The sequence below is a fragment of the Pecten maximus genome, chromosome 14 (genome assembly GCF_902652985.1).
Source record: "Pecten maximus chromosome 14, xPecMax1.1, whole genome shotgun sequence".
In the NCBI taxonomy this organism is placed as follows: Eukaryota; Metazoa; Mollusca; class Bivalvia; order Pectinida; family Pectinidae; genus Pecten; species Pecten maximus.
Genome location: NC_047028.1, coordinates 17755846 through 17774205, shown reverse-complemented (window position 1 = coordinate 17774205; position 18360 = coordinate 17755846). Strand labels below are relative to the sequence as shown.

The following is an 18360-nucleotide window of genomic DNA, read 5'->3' as shown; positions in this document are numbered from 1 at the left end:
TGTTCTTTGAGGAGTCAGCAATTTCAGTATAAATTGAAGGTACTATTTATTGCCTTGTCTGATCAGCTTTTCCATGGCTTTTATAACTGGGGTTTGGAATTCAGGTTGACAGTAAAACATGTATCTTATTTGTCTAAAAAGATGTATGTCAAAGTAACATGACTGCCAGTTAACAACTGAGGAGATGAGAAGGGAATATTTTATAGAATATTATCATGATTGTATTTATGTCTTTGGGGTAGCAGGGTAAGACAAAGCTTAGGTCAATGACCAAAAGCCTTTAGATTTGGTCTGTTGGTAAGTAAATATTGGTGTCATTTGCCCAATAGACAATTGTGAACTTGTCTGAAATCTTAACCTTTCCTTTGAATATTTTACGATGCTACAAAATCAACTAAATTGGACCACTCTGCTTCAACTTCGTCCCAGCTTATTTCAACATGAACTTGCCTGAAAGACTAGTTATGCTGAAGGTTTTCTTCTTGCACTGGGTATAGGTAAGTGTTCTTGGTATGAACAAGGAATTCTGGGGGAAGGATATAATTTGCAGGCATGTGGAAGGTGAAAGCCATGACTAGCTTGTCACATATATGAGATATTATCGTTAAGTAGAAATGGTTTCCATTTTCAATTGATGACATCATTAACTTCAAAATCTACTGAACCTGTATTGATGTCTCTACTAAGAGCATTAGCAAAAGGCACCATGTAGAATTTTGTATCTTTTCCTATCTCGTCTTCTGGGTCTAAACACATGTTTGATTTTAATCTTGATCCTTTTCATCTGTTTACAATAGCGAATACATGCAATGCAATCATTCATTACACCTAGACTAATCTCTGTCACTTCAAATCTTAACACTTTGGGTGTTACTCCTAACACTAGCTGGATGGTACATTAGGCCGGAGTTATGTTTGGTAGAGATGGAACACAGATTACTTAGCATATCTAATGTAACTAGGAAATATTATACATTCAGTGATTTCACAGTTAAATTACCTCAGGATTTTTGTTGTTGTTGTTTGGTTGTTTTTTTTGGGTGGGGGGAGGGGGGGGGGGGGATTTGTTTTCATTGTGAAGATCAGCTTATATTAACGCAAGCATGGTGAGTTATTGGAAAGATGGAACAAAAACAATACAAGAGGCCCATGGGCCTAAACGGTCACCTGAGATTTGAAATATTTCAGTAAATTTAATTTACCCTTTTTGGCCCCGCCCATCAGCCCTCAGGGGTCAGTCAGGGCCAACATATGCATATTATCAAACTTTCATCCCATGCTGAAAATGTTAACCAAGTTAGAATGAATTCCAATAGAAATCAAACAAATCAGTCAAAAATGTAATTTCCCTATATAAACTATAGTAAAATTTTACCCCTCCCCAGGGGCAAACTTATGACCCCCGGGTCATTAAATTAATAAATTTTAGTAGAGCACCTTAAGACCCTTCCAACTATAAAGAGTATTTGATTCCAACTTATTTCGGTCTTAAGAAGAAGATTTTTGAAATTTCAGTCAATTTGGCCCTTTTTAGCCCCGCCCATCAGCCCCTGGGGGTCAGTCAGGACAAACATGTGCATGCCATCAAACTGTCATCCCATGCTGACAATGTTTACCAAATTAGAATGAATTCCAATAGAAAGAAAACAAATAAAAGTCAAAAATGTGATTTCCCTATATAAACTATAGTAAAGTTTACCCCCTCCCCAGGGGCAAACTTGAGACCCCGGGGTCATGAAATTCACAATTTTAGTAAAGCATCTTAAGACCCTTCCAACTTTAAAGAGTATTTGATTCCAACTTATTTCGGTCTTGAGAAGAAGATTTTTGAAATTTCAGTCAATTTGGCCCTTTCTAGCCCCGCCCATAAGCCCCTTTGGGGTCAGTCAGGGCCAACATGTGCATGTCATCAAACTGACATCCCATGCTGACAATGTTTACCAAATTAGAATGAATTCCAATAGAAATAAAATAAATAAAAGTCAAAAATGTTATTTCCCTATATAAACTATAGTAAAGTTTACCCCCTCCCCAGGGGCAAACTTGAGACCCCGGGGTCATGAAATTCACAATTTTGGTAAAGCACCTTCAGACCCTGCCATGTATGGAATGTATTTGATTCTATATTATCCGAGAGTAGAGAAGAAGATTTTTGAAATTTCAGTCAATTTGGCCCTTTTTAGCCCCGCCCATCAGCCCTTGGGGGTCAGTCAGGGCCAACATGTGCATGCCATCAAACTGTCATCCCATGCTGATAATGTTAACCAAATTAGAATGAATTCCAATAGAAATAAAACAAATAAAAGTCAATTATGTGATTTCCCTATATAAACTATAGTAAAGTTTACCCCCTCCCAAGGGGCAAACGTGAGACCCCTGGGTCATGAAATTTACAATTTTAGTAAAGCACCTTAAGACCCTTCCATCTATGAAGAGTGTTTGATTCCACCATATCTGAGAGTAGAGAAGAAGATTTTTGAAGTTTTAGTCAATTTGACCCTTTTTAGCCCCGCCCCTCAGGCCCCTGGAGGGTGGGGACCATATAATTTACAATTTTGGTTGACCTTTAGCCATAGAAGCTTCCTGCAAAATTTCATTGAATTTGGTTTAGGGGTTTTGGAGAAGAAGTCGAAAATGTAAATTGTTTACGGACGCACGACGGACGACGGACGACGCACGACGCACGACGGACGACGCACGACGACGGACAAAAGGGGATTAGAATAGGTCACTTGAGACTTTGTCTCAGGTGACCTAATAAAGGCCGCAATTATATTTCACTTTCAAACACAAAGTTCAAGATGACTACCTACAAGGTCTGGAAGGATTAGTATTGAACGGTCATGACTGGGGTTTACTGCCATTTTTCATTGTTGACCTGGGTTTGATTCCCAGCACGAGCTTTCAGAAGTTCTGGTCAGCATACAGCTGAACATGATCGTTCCATTACAAATAAATACCAATTTTTTAACTTCCAAGAAAGGTATGCTTTGGAAATTTTCCATAATTAGTTTTAATAGACAAATTTAATAAAATTTAAATATAGTTTCATTTTAATAGAAAAAAAGAGATAATTTATGTACTTTAGGGAAGATGTGTTTAATTTGCATTTTACTATTAAATCAATTTATATTTTATTACTATTTAAATATATAAATACCTCTTCCATATGAATGTTATTGTCATAATAAACCAGTCTGTCTTTTTAAATAAAACCTCAGCAGTTTTAATGTTATTCTCCCCCTTGTAGCTACAATATTTTTTCACAGGGTATGAATGTGAAGCACTGAAATGACACACGAATGTTACGCATCATAGACATTTTATAACCATGACGATATATTTTACGCAAATAAGGTAATTTACAACCGTAACAATATTTCATATTGTCTGTATGGAAACCCATAAATACAATACAGTTTTCTACCTGTTTGGTTTGTACTACCTCCAGTCAGTACAGGGTAAAACTCTGGGCAGAAGGTAGATAGGATGAAGGGTGTGACAAAAGATGGATATCTTATCAATAATGTTAATATTATATGCATATCAGATTGTGGATGTCACGTCACACAGAAAAACCTAACAGCCATATATATTTTGAATGTTTAATAAGCCAGGTTGTGCTTACGAGTTTTTGTATGATCCGACATGCTATGCAGGGAATTCCATCAACAATCTGATCACAAAACTACACCATCAGTGATCTCTCATCAGTCTGTTATACCTCACTAAGTTTGATCAACCCTGATCTCCCATCAGTCTGTTATACCTCACTAAGTTTGATCAACCCTGATCTCCCATCAGTCTGGTTCTGTTATACCTCACTAAGTTTGATCAACCCTGATCTCCCATCAGTCTGTTATACCTCACTAAGTTTGATCAACCCTGATCTCCCATCAGTCTGTTACACCTCACTAAGTTTGATCAACCCTGATCTCCCATCAGTCTGTTATACCTCACTAAGTTTGATCAACCCTGATCTCCCATCAGTCTGTTATACCTCACTAAGTTTGATCAACCCTGATCTCCCATCAGTCTGTTATACCTCACTAAGTTTGATCAACCCTGATCTCCCATCAGTCTGTTACACCTCACTAAGTTTGATCAACCCTGATCTCCCATCAGTCTGTTATACCTCACTAAGTTTGATCAACCCTGATCTCCCATCAGTCTGTTATACCTCACTAAGTTTGATCAACCCTGATCATCTAATAGTATTTAGATAACTATCAGTAAACTTTCCATAAAAAAAGACTGTTGCCCCTCACACCAACTGCAAATCCTATATTTCATCATCAGTAAAATCTCTTAACAGTCTGATAATCTGTTACGTAGCTGATTAAATTCAATTAAATGTCTGAGCCCTGTTACACACCTTTGATAAAATTCCATCAAGTTTGATCACCGGTTACACCATCGATACAATTCCATCAAGTCAAGATCTGATTGCCTGTTACACCTTGGATAAAATTCCATCAACCGCCTAATTTAACAGAAATGGCATCTTTAAGAGATAGCTTGATATCACCAGTATTTAATGTACAAATATTATGTTGATTTCATTGCCAATAAACCGATAAAAATTCATTCACTTAAGAGATCCTGCAGACTTTCTGGAAAAGGCATCAGAGCAATAGAAATGTCTTCGTGAATGGCTAACACAGATTCATTGTTATGCAATAAAACCAATTTTGCTGACTTTGTCCAATTTTTTTTCTGTCTCTTTATTCAGATTACTGCTGCAGGATTTTCACTCTATTAAAATCACTGTTGTGGTCTAAGTGTGCTCCAAATGTTCTTTTTCCTCAACAAAGAGCTGCATTTTCTATCAATTCTGCAAATAAGCCAATTTTCCATTTCTTCTATGCATGAGGATTTATTTGCAATGATGAAAAAAAAATATGTTTCAACAAATATAATGCATATTGCTAAAGCAATACACATCCCCTACCGGCCCCTGCTAAAAATAGTAACAGTGGTATTGACCTTGACCCAAAATCCCTGAAAATCAAACTTGTCAGAGAATATTGTGGCCCATTATCATTGTGTGAAGATTTGATCAAAATTCCTCAAGGAATTAAGCTTCTAGCAGAGTGCTGGCAAACATTTGCAATTATATGCAAGATGGACAGAGAGGAAATCTAGAGTCTCACCAGTTTCCTCTGTAGAGGACAAATAATACAATGATCAGAATCATTCAGCATTGCCCCCCCCCCCCCCCCCCCCTTCCCACACACCAGCTCCATTCTATTCCAGTTACTATGTTACTGCCTCCCAGCATGCTTATTTTGTTATGATAAATCTACCTGCCTCCACTACAACCTGACCTGGTCAGATTTTTGGTTACATTGCTCAGTGATCACTGCCCCGAACTGTTGTTGACATAAATTATCCGAGTTAGGACAAGATTAAGACAGATACATTGGCAGAAGGCATATGGCGTTATATTGATGTTACACTACAGTGTGTGGTGCATTACAACATATACTATCATGCTGTAATTTAGACTGTATCTGTATGACTCAATCCAATATTAATTACTATCCCTGTATCCCCTAGGGCAGGTAATGAAAGCTCCTGGGGAAGGGGATTGGATTTAGCTTGGGACAGTTCAAGGTATTAAATGGGGAAGTGGGTCTGAAAGAAATTGTCAGGGCAATGGGGGATAGGTCTGGTGATGAACAGCCAAAGTCAATCAAGATGAGATAGACCTGGGAAACCAAAGTCGAGAGAAAGTCACAGAGCTAAAGAGATCTCTGGGGAATGAGATCTCCTGGGGAGAGGGGGAAATGAAAGCCCCAGTCTGGGGGATGAGATCTTCAGGGGAGATGGGGGAATGAAAGCCCTAGTCTGGGGGATGAGATCTTCAGGGGGAGAGGGGGAATGAAAGCCCCAGTCTGGGGGATGAGATCTTCAGGGGAGAGGGGGAAATGAAAGCCCTAGTCTGGGGGATGAGATCTTCAGGGGAGAGGGGGAAATGAAAGCCCCAGTCTGGGGGATGAGATCTTCAGGGGAGAGGGGGAAATGAAAGCCCTAGTCTGGGGGTTCAGATCTTCCAGTCTTAGGGATGAGATCTCCTGGGGAGGGGGGGGGGGGGGGGGGAATGAAAGCCCTAGTCTGGGGGATGAGATCTTCGGGGGAGAGGGGGAAATGAAAGCCCTAGTCTGGGGGATGAGATCTTCAGGGGAGAGGGGGAAATGAAAGCCCTAGTCTGGGGGATGAGATCTTCAGGGGAGAGGGGGAAATGAAAGCCCCAGTGTGGGGGATGAGATCTTCGGGGGAGAGGGGGAAATGAAAGCCCTAGTCTGGGGGATGAGATCTTCGGGGGAGAGGGGGAAATGAAAGCTCCAGTCTGGGGGATGAGATCTTCAGGGGAGAGGGGAAAATGAAAGCCCTAGTCTGGGGAATGAGATCTCCTGGGGAGAGGGGGAAATGAAAGCCCTAGTCTGGGGGATGAGATCTTCGGGGGAGAGGGGGAAATGAAAGCCCTAGTCTGGGGGATGAGATCTTCAGGGGAGATGGGGGAATGAAAGCCCCAGTCTGGGGGATGAGATCTTCAGGGGAGAGGGGGGAAATGAAAGCCCTAGTCTGGGGGATGAGATCTTCAGGGGAGAGGGGGAAATGAAAGCCCCAGTCTGGGGGATGAGATCTTCAGGGGAGAGGGGGAAATGAAAGCCCCAGTCTGGGGGATGAGATCTTCAGGGGAGAGGGGGAAATGAAAGCCCTAGTCTGGGGGTTCAGATCTTCAGGGGAGAGGGGGAAATGAAAGCCCCAGTCTTAGGGATGAGATCTTCCAGTCTTAGGGATGAGATCTCCTGGGGAGGGGGGGGGGGGGGGGGGGGAATGAAAGCCCTAGTCTGGGGGATGAGATCTTCGGGGGAGAGGGGGAAATGAAAGCCCTAGTCTGGGGGATGAGATCTTCAGGGGAGAGGGGGAAATGAAAGCCCTAGTCTGGGGGATGAGATCTTCAGGGGAGAGGGGGAAATGAAAGCCCCAGTGTGGGGGATGAGATCTTCGGGGGAGAGGGGGAAATGAAAGCCCTAGTCTGGGGGATGAGATCTTCGGGGGAGAGGGGGAAATGAAAGTTCCAGTCTGGGGGATGAGATCTTCAGGGGAGAGGGGAAAATGAAAGCCCTAGTCTGGGGGATGAGATCTTCAGGGGAGAGGGGGAAATGAAAGCTCCAGTCTGGGGAATGAGATCTTCAGGGGAGAGGGGGAAATGAAAGCCCTAGTCAGGGGGATGAGATCTTCAGGGGAGAGGGGGAAATGAAAGCTCCAGTCTGGGGGATGAGATCTTCAGGGGAGAGGGGAAAATGAAAGCCCTAGTCTGGGGGATGAGATCTTCAGGGGAGAGGGGGAAATGAAAGCTCCAGTCTGGGGGATGAGATCTTCAGGGGAGAGGGGGAAATGAAAGCCCTAGTCAGGGGGATGAGATCTTCAGGGGAGAGGGGGAAATGAAAGCCCTAGTCAGAGGGATGAGATCTTCAGGGGAGAGGGGGAAATGAAAGCCCTAGTCTGGGGGATGAGATCTTCAGGGGAGAGGGGGAAATGAAAGCCCCAGTCTGGGGGATGAGATCTTCAGGGGAGAGGGGGAAATGAAAGCCCTAGTCTGGGGGATGAGATCTTCGGGGGAGAGGGGGAAATGAAAGCCCTAGTCTGGGGGATGAGATCTTCAGGGGAGAGGGGGAAATGAAAGCCCTAGTCTGGGGGATGAGATCTTCGGGGGAGAGGGGGAAATGAAAGCCCTAGTCAGGGGGATGAGATTTTCAGGGGAGAGGGGGAAATGAAAGCCCTAGTCTGGGGGATGAGATCTTCAGGGGAGATGGGGGAATGAAAGCCCTAGTCTGGGGGATGAGATCTTCAGGGGAGAGGGGGAAATGAAAGCCCTAGTCAGGGGGATGAGATCTTCAGGGGAGAGGGGGAAATGAAAGCCCTAGTCTGGGGGATGAGATCTTCAGGGGAGAGGGGGAAATGAAAGCCCTAGTCTGGGGGATGAGATCTTCAGGGGAGAGGGGGAAATGAAAGCCCCAGTGTGGGGGATGAGATCTTCAGGGGAGAGGGGGAAATGAAAGCCCCAGTGTGGGGGATGAGATCTTCGGGGGAGAGGGGGAAATGAAAGCCCTAGTCAGGGGGATGAGATCTTCAGGGGAGAGGGGGAAATGAAAGCCCTAGTCTGGGGGATGAGATCTTCAGGGGAGATGGGGGAATGAAAGCCCTAGTCTGGGGGATGAGATCTTCAGGGGAGAGGGGGAAATGAAAGCCCTAGTCAGGGGGATGAGATCTTCAGGGGAGAGGGGGAAATGAAAGCCCTAGTCTGGGGGATGAGATCTTCAGGGGAGAGGGGGAAATGAAAGCCCCAGTCTGGGGGATGAGATCTTCAGGGGAGAGGGGGGAATGAAAGCCCTAGTCAGGGGGATGAGATCTTCAGGGGAGAGGGGGAAATGAAAGCCCCAGTCTGGGGGATGAGATCTTCATGGGAGAGGGGGAAATGAAAGCCCCAGTGTGGGGGATGAGATCTTCAGGGGATAGTGGGAAATGCAAGCCCGAGAGCTAATGAGATCTCTCTGGAAATTGCTCTGTAAAAAGGTAATTTGAACAAGTAGAGATGACCTGAAAAGGAAGAAAAATGGATACAGAGGTTTTGATCAGAAGGGGTGAGAGAAGGCTAGGGATGCCCTGGTCTGGAGGTTAATATATTGTATTTATCCTATAAGTCATCAGGCCTACACATAATCTTTGATTTAAGTAGATGGCAGGATTTTACAGATCTGTAAAGGATACGGATGAGTTAGCACCCGGCATGGTCCAATTGCTAGATAAATACTGTAAAGAAAGTGGTAGATAGCGTTTCTGTCACAAGTTGTTTCAGAGAATCCTGATTAATTAAGATGATGACTTTAAAAGATACAAAGAGGGGAAAAAATGACCTCTCAAAAACAATTAAGCAAAAATTGCCTAATACTTTTAATTATGTATGTTTGATAATCAGTCTGTCCAATCATGTGTGACTGTTTAACATACAACATTGTCCTGTGTCTCCCGACAACTGGTCCCTCATACAGGTAGATATCACATGTTGACTGTAGTTACATCAATATTTCTCCTCTCGGCTGCTAAATCATGTCACGCAACGAGAATAACAACTTCATTGAAAGCTATAAATCATCAAAGTCAACTGCCTCATCAAAAACAACACATCATTGAAGTTTTAATCTGTATCGTGGTGCGCTTATTTTAACACATTACAGGTAATCAAACAGGGGGCTGTTACTCATTTCTAAAGCTACCGAAAACATCCCTTTTTCTATAATTCCACATTATATTGTTTTGATATTTCCAATATTTTCTATGAGTCTTTAATGAATCGATTACAGTGGATTTATTTAATTACAAGCACCATTTATAAACAATTACAGATATTTGTGTGTACAACACTTTACAGTAAATGTCCATAAGTTTTGAACACCAAAAATTCTTCTTTATATATTTCAAACTGATCATAGTTTGAGCTGTTCTTTACATTTTTTATGAGAAAAAAATTATTTGTTGCCCTTCCAATATAACTGCATGAAACTTTTTTCTCAACTTTTCAGAAAATGATCTGAATCAAATCTGTTGGACATTTACAGCACCACCCAGACATATTGATTGTACATTCCACAGTAGTGTGGACTAATATAATGTATGTTGAATTACAAAGAAGCATTTATTAATTATGCAAATGCAACAGTTTATTGTCAAATGCACACACACATACAGTCGAACCTGTCTATAAAGGACACCTAAGGGACAAGGCAAAAGTGTCCTTTATAGAGAGGTGTCCTTTATATAGAGGTTCAACGAGTTATGTCCCTTATAAAGGAAGAAACAAACCAAAGTCTGTTCATAGTACACTATATGTCTCCTGATTTATTATATTTAAACACTTAAACAAATGAATAAAAGACAAATAATTAAAGATAAATGCTTAATTAATTAATTTTCAATCATTCATCTGACACAAAAATTAGAGCTGATATTTTTAATAATTTATATTAAGCCTATAGTTTCTAAAAAAAATCTTCCCAATATCATACTATACTGAATATCTATTCAGACAAATACTCAACATTGTAAAAAAAGTAAAGATAATTCTTATCATAGTTAAACAATTTTCATTAATCCTCAATATTTTGGAAAATAAATATGCTTGAAATATCTTTTCTATTACAAAATGAACTCTTTATAAATGAAAGGGCATTTTCCTCTGATAATTATAATCCCTCAGCATTTATTTGAGACCTATTTTCTGAAATCCATGTAGGGATTTAATTTAATAAATACCGTTTTCTGGTTCAGTCAATTAGTATAGTGTATACAAAGACACTCGGAACTCTTCAGTTGTTCTTCATATGTTACGTAGTCATATTCCGAGGAGTTCCGAGTGTGAGAAAATGGCGGCTGACAACCATGTGCTGTCAGATTTGCGTACGGTTGATTTTGTAAGTAAAACAATTATGAGAAACATAACTATTGCTTTGTCCCTCTTTTGTTGGTCTTGATAATGATTTAATTACCACCTGACCATTCTTGTTGTCTAGGCTATGGTTGAATGGCTAAGCTTAGTTTTATTTCTATAATATTTTTTTTCAAATACGTCGATATGATTAAATGTTTATGGCATCCACGTTTAACAATGGTTCAAAGTTAGTTTGAATACAAATATTTCTAATATTATTTTTTGCTTGTTTTAGAATAGCATCTATAACTTATTTGGTCTGGTCTATACTATATACTATCTATAACTATATATACATTGTATATCCAATTTTGACAAAATTTTCTTATAAATTTCAAAAAACAAAATAAGATGTCTGGTAAATTTATCTATAAAACATCTATCCTTTCAAGACATAGTATAGACCAGACCAAGGTCAGACATAGTATAGACCAGACCAAGGTCAGACATAGTATAGACCAGATCAAGGGCAGATATAATATAGACCAGACCAAAGCCTGTCAAAGTATAGACCAGACCAAGGTCAGACATGTTATAGACCAGACTAAGGTCAGACATGTTATAGACCAGACCAAGGCCAGACATAGTATAGACCAGACCAAGGTCAGACATAGTATAGACCAGACCAAGGTAAGACATGTTATAGACCAGACCAAGGTCAGACATAGTATAGACCAGACCAAGGTCAGACATGTTATAGACCAGACCAAGGTCAGACATAGTATAGACCAGACCAAGGTCAGACATAGTATAGACCAGACCAAGGTCAGACATAGTATAGACCAGATCAAGGGCAGATATAATATAGACCAGACCAAAGCCTGTCAAAGTATAGACCAGACCAAGGTCAGACATGTTATAGACCAGACCAAGGTCAGACATGTTATAGACCAGACCAAGGCCAGACATAGTATAGACCAGACCAAGGACAACCATGTGCTGTCAGATTTGCGTACGGTTGATTTTGTAAGTAAAACAATTATGAGAAACATAACTATTGCTTTGTCCCTCTTTTGTTGGTCTTGATAATGATTTAATTACCACCTGACCATTCTTGTTGTCTAGGCTATGGTTGAATGGCTAAGCTTAGCTGTCACCGGTGAGGTTGAGTAAACAAACACCTCTGCCGATGGCGATCGGTCACTCTCTTGTAATTACTGCCCATTGTTACAGCAACTTACAGGTAACAGGACAATTAGTGACTGATGAAGTGGCTTCCTAAGTTAGCATTGCTGCCAGGGGAATTGAGTAATTAAGGCTCTGCTTGTTATTTAGAAACGTTTTACACACAAATATCAACACAGCTATGGTTTCACGTGTCCGTTATACGGAATTTTAAACAACTTTACGGACAAAAATAAGTGTCCGCTGTCCGCATTAGGAAGGTGTCCGCTATATACATGATATTTATATAGTGATTTTCATTGGGGATTCCTGGAAGTGTCCGTTATGGACAGGTGTCCGCTATATAAGGGTGTCCGCTATTACAAGTTTGACTGTATATATATATATGCCTTAATTATGGTATGTATATTCTGTTAATTCTGCCAGACACTTAATTACTAACGACTAAACTATTAATAACAATGTACCAATGGACCCTCCATACCTGAATACATTACCAAAGTTGTTTTCTCCAAAATCACAAGTTCTTTCTCTAAAATCAATCTATTAACGTTTTATTAATTGGTGAGTAATGTGTATGATTATTGAATTTGTAAACATACAGAAACAATCCTACAATTTAAAGTGTATCCTGTTTCTTCAACATTGATGTCACAGAATTTTACACGGTCTAATGCCAAATATAACTTCTAAAGCTAAGAAACACAAGAAAAACAGAAGAAATGCATTTTTTTTTCTTTGGCCTTACAGGTACAAGAAAAACAGAAGAAATGCATATTTTTTTTCTTTGGCCTTACAGGTACAAGAAAAACAGAAGAAATGCATACTTTTTTTTCTTTGGCCTTACAGGTACAAGAAAAACAGAAGAAATGCCTATTTTTTTCTTTGGCCTTACAGGTACAAGAAAAACAGAAGAAACATGTATTTCTTTTCTTTGGCCTATATATACAAGAACAGGAAAAACGTGTTTATCTTTTTCTTTGGCCTTAAAACAAATTCTTCATTGGTGGAACTGTCCAGAACAGACTGCTGACCATCCATCTGGACACCAAACACACAAGCTCCGATCCTGTAGATGACCATAACAGTTTCTTTTCTTCACTTCCTTGGTTATTGAACGATATAGTGAACAACTCTTGATTAGACAAAACTAAAAACAGCTTGTCTGATCTAGAGGTAAACTTCATAATTATATTGAGGTCCATTTTAAGGGTTTTGTATTTTATAATTTGGGGGGGGGGGGGGGGGGGGGGGGGGGTAAAAACTAAACAAAACATATTCAAAATGCACTCAAAACCTGGTGATACAGCCTATATCTAGCCTGTCTTTACATATTTTTCAGGTTTGCATCGACGGCTTACAAACCAACGAACACTTCCAACAGGAAAACCATCGTTTAATACAGGGTTCCATCATAAAACAAACACAATGCTGTAAAATTTACTTAAGATATTGATTTTATCAATAACACTTTAACCCAATAACATTTCCAAAAAGAATATTTGATTTTTTTTCTTACTTTTTTAGAGTAATAACACAGACAAAATATTTGTTATATGACTTCTGATTGAGTCCATTCATTTTTTTTATTTCATTTTTAATTATTGTCATTTTGCCCCGCATACAAACGACCCTTTGTTTTATACCTCATACTCCAAAAGGATGAGGAGGTGCCATATAAGGGAAGCTGATACCAAAGTTTGGTGATCAAAAACAAACTTTCATTGTGTGTGTACAGCCTTGCCATAAACCAAGCGACCAACACAATCACAGCAGTGCTATGACATCATTTTGGGAACAAGTCATCCATTTTTTGTCAAAATTTGTTGAAATACCGGGCTGTGATCAGTAGATGATGGGTATTAAAGGACTCTCTTGGTAGCTTTTAAGTCAAAATTGAAAAATGCTTAATGGTCAAAGTGATAGTGAAACAAAGGCATTAAATTCTAATCTTTCTTTCAAAGAGAGCTCCACATTTGGAGGCCTCCATAAGCTATCTCTTTGTTTCTTCAAAACTCCTTTTTTTTCTTTTTTTTTCTGTCTAAAATATGACTGGTAAAGTAAATGAGTTAATGATCAAAGTTAAAATTAAATTTATGGACGATAAAAATTGCCGGGTTTAACAAAGCTTCTCTTTAAATTATGCATATTTATTACAAACTCTTTTTATATAGTTCATTCAAAAGATTTGAAAATTGTGCCACACTCCACATCACAAAGAAATGTTTTCCAATCCACACTTTCAATTTATGGTTGATGTCATTATGGCTAAATCGGCCAGATAATATTATCGGACAATGTAACAGTCTAATCCTTGACAACCAACCTATCTTCTATATCTTTAAAACGCTTGGGTGACTAGGATCCAACATATATTGAACTGGATGGAAAAGTATGTTCGGTATTTCAAAATAAACATGGCTATTTGCACAATGGCACTGAAAAATCTTGAGCAAATATTTACCATCATACCCAGTTTTAACATCCTTTTAAACTCTAAACGTCTGGGTGAGGCTTTTCTATTCAATAGTAATCAATATCGCATCAGACTTAGGTCAGGATTTAAACTTTTTATAAAAATTGTCTTGTAAGAAAATCATTTAAAGGAAAAGAAATCTAATATTACCTTAGTACTTATGCAAACATTGGACAATAGTGAACAGCCTTGTCCAGCATGTGATTAACTCTATAGCATTCCGTAGGTAGTGTAGACGTCCACGATTTTTGATGTTGTGCCAATTTATATATTGTGTCTACCTCAAAATGCAACAAAATGAAGGTCTAACTTCAAAATGCAAACTAATAAAGTCTAACTGCCAAATGCAACAAAATTTAGGAGTTAAAATCTAAACTTAAACGCCAGTTACGAGACATCTTCATTTAATTTCTGTAAGAATAGGATCACTTTGGAATTTCAATAAATTCACTTCCTAACTTTATCTCCTCTTAATGTCACAATCCATTTAATATCACAATCCACTTAATATCAAATTTTTTTCTATCAAGTAAGAACTTCTCATTCTAGCTATTTCCCATCATCCTTTAGAAGTGAAGCCACAACAAAATTATACCCATTGTATTGGAAATTACATATGTAGTATGGTTTCTTTTAAAAACAGATCAATCAATTCTTTTTTCTGAATTACACGTTTAGCAAAATTCATGAACATTATTCCAATTCCAGCTAAAAAGATCTGCAATGAAATAGTTAGAAAAGACTATCAACATTTACGGACATTTACCACAAAGAATCCATTTTCAATGACCTGTATGTCTGCTTATGAATAATCAGAGTTACCCCACCTCCCCTCTGGCCTTGGGGACTATGTACATATTTATAAATGTATATACCTCAGCCAAATACTTCTTTAACTTATTACAGGCTAGTCTAAGGTATTCAAATAATTGTATTCAATATATAACTATTTAATTTCAGTTTCTCTGTCCAATGTGGATGGTATGAGAGAACAGTTAACAGTTAATTTATCAAAATACAATTGCTTTTTAACATAGAATCTTTTCTAACATATTTGCCCTGTCATCTTCTGTCTTCTGTTTAGATCAAAAGAATTATTCTGTTAAATTTTGAGTCATACACAGAAATATGTACCTAGTTACTCAGAATAACAGCTATAAACTGAATTGTGTTCACAAAAATCCTCATGGAATCTGAGTTTTGTACCGATCCATAAATCCCTTGTCAAAGTTGTAGCGCCCCCCCCCCCCCCCCCCCCCCCCCCCCAATAAGTTCAGTAGTATACTTCGGAGAGAATACAATGTAATGAATACCAAATAAGTTACTAGCTATGGTAGGTTAAAACATTTCATAACAATAACCCGACTTTCGTAGAGTGGTATGTGACCTGCTGGAGCTTCCATACTTTCAAGCAGTATATCTAAGTAGGTAATACTTGAGACTTCGGCCTTATTGATTTACCTGTTCAGGTAGCCAGGTATTGGAGACTTACATACCTACATCCTCAAGGTCTGTGTCTACACAGGTATACTTAGGGGTCAAGGTCAAATCTTCCCAGGTGAACATTAAATTTCTTAACATTTTAATTTCAGAGCACCCACATATCTGTTTATCATGATACACCTCTCAGAGGTCAAAGTTGAACACCTAAAGGTTACCAATAAAGTTATGCTGATTGATATTCTAACCCTGGTTGTCTACTAGAGAGAACTTCTCTTTAGCTCAGTCAGATGAGCATAAGACTAGTAAGTCAGGATCCACAATATAAATACCGCTCATCAAGAGACAACTTCTCTTTAGCTCGATCGGATGAGGGTAAGACTAATAATTCAGGAGCCACAGTATACCACTCGTCTAGAGAGGTCTCTTTAGCTAAATCAGAAGAGCGTAAGACTAATAAGTCAGAGGTCATCCACAGGTCATCAAGGTCCATAGGTCATCAAGGTCAATTACATTTCATGATATTAGTTGTAAGAGACTTGAAAACACTAGAAAAATCTAAACAAATCCAACATAAATCTACTTCAGGCTAACACATAACTGGTATATCCTGTGTACTCCTGATTTTTAGCGAATTGAGAAGTCAAATCACCATTTCTCAGAAATCTGAAGGGTCATAATTAGGGTTAAATCGACATGCTCCCTCAAACTCGAGGGTCAAAAACATACTCTTAAGGACCTAGAAAGTCTTTTTTTTAGATTTTAGTGAGTGGAACTCCATTCTCACAATCCGTGTCAAAACATCTGTCTCAATGTAAGGTGTCAAGGTGAGTCTGTCTAAGTTTGAAAATGTCACGAGTATACAGTAAGTCTGTCCAATTTATAGCGTGTTGCTGCAGAGCTGCAGTATTGTTTGAACAATACATAAGATATCTGGTGCAACCGTATAGATTATCCAATCAACAATACTGCCTATCTCTCCCGTAGGTCTTTTAATTAAATACCGGTTATCCCTTACTTATGGGAGGGTCGGGAAATAAACCGTCTGGGTAGCCAGCAGGTGTACCCAAATTAGGACAGCCCTACCCAAGTCTATATACATAATACATTAGTCCCTATACTTATGTCAAATCACCCTCATACCATTATACAGGTAGGAGTGTAGGGTTATAATTGTATACCTTTAAATGTCTGAGATGTAGAGACGGCACCACATAATACTCCAGCTAATGGGATCATCCTGATCTCCCCCGACACTTAAGGGAGATCTTTACATAGTATCAGTTACAAGTCAGATCCATCCCATAATGATCACTCTGGTTCAGTTAAACGATAGCCAATCACATTACTTGTTATAATTAGAACAAGACAATTGAAAAACAAATCTGTCATCATAAGACCTTTTGCATGGACGTAATACGTGCAAATCACAAGAAATTTAATTCTGTCAGATAGAAATCTCATTAAATAACAAACCTTTGTAAAAGAATATAATAGTAAAGAAGAAAGTACTCACATTTCTGTCGTAAAGGTCCTCACTTTCCAACGCATGCATGACGGCAGCATCTATGTTGCGATCGACGCTATTCAAAATTTTTTCGATGTCATTTGTCTGACTCATGCCACCCTCCAATCGAACGCCTCGTCTGATAAGCCCCTCCCACTCTGGGGTAAGGGTAGACAACTGTGCTAAACAACCTCGCATGACATTGAGACAAAACCCGCGACACGGTTTTGCCTCCACGTATCTTTCACAGTGAGAACAGTACTGAAGTTGGGTCATCTGATCTTTGCATTTTCCATTGATGGTCAAATGATCAGTTGTATTGATTGCCTCGACGATAAGCGAAAGAACTTCCACATAAGATTTAGCAACATTGAGAGCCTTGCTTAACTTGTAAGAAATCGTGGACGGCAGAATGCCGAAGGGTGATGGAGAAATTTCCTGACGTTTGTGTCTAAGGCAATTGTGGTGTTCCTGTGATAGTACCGTCACTGTTCCATCATTCAGTGTGTTTTTGTAAACTGCTGGGAATATTTTGTCGAAAAATGTGGCAACTCCACTGTACAAGGTCATGTGTTTTTTGTGCTTCAAGTACTGTCGGATTTCATCGTAGAACTCCCGTACAATTCCTTGATGCTCCACGCGTGGAATATTGTAGATGTCTGTCAAAATACGCACTGTACTGTTTTCCGACATCTGCACTAAATTTGCTATTCGCTCTGAAAAAAAACAAAGAATTCAAATAAATTTCAGGTTATGCAAATTCAGATGGATTCAAAAAAAATTCTGAAATCAATTCATTCAAATAAAATTGCTTCATGAAATATTTGGAATGAGATTAATTAAAATGTTATATATGTATGTAATGATTCCATAAAACCATATACGTGTTAAAAATAGAAACAATAAACAGGTACTGTATTTATCTGGTCATAATCTCAGGGACCGAAACATCGATAAAAAGAGGGTGGGCTTATAGTAGGACAACGAAATTACTATTTGGTGGAACATTTTAACTGAGCTGCAATAGACACAGTGGACTTGATCACAAGAGATTGATCACTCTAGACAGGTGTCAGCTAAAGATATAAATAGCATCAGTCGTTATACGTGAAATGAAATTCTTACGTATCTAAATGGTTGAATTCGTCAGTCACATGACTTGTATTCTGATGTCCCACTCACAATGTGAGAAAATCATTAACTTTAAAAGCTGAAGATTAACTTCAAAATACAAATCAATGCTTATTGACATCATAGACAAAGCATCAAACCATCATCTGTTTACATTGATATAATCAGTTAAAATACTTCTGT

General features: G+C 39.1%; 1 protein-coding gene across 1 annotated transcript in view; it reads right to left on the bottom strand.

Annotated features, from left to right (window-relative positions):
* Window positions 1–18360, bottom strand: part of LOC117342097 (glypican-5-like) — a 135574-nt gene that overhangs the window by 65159 nt on the left and 52055 nt on the right. Inside the window, exon 3 of the mRNA XM_033904090.1 lies at window positions 17056–17762. Coding sequence (XP_033759981.1) covers window positions 17056–17762 — 707 coding nt within the window. The remainder of the gene's footprint in view (window positions 1–17055; window positions 17763–18360) is intronic.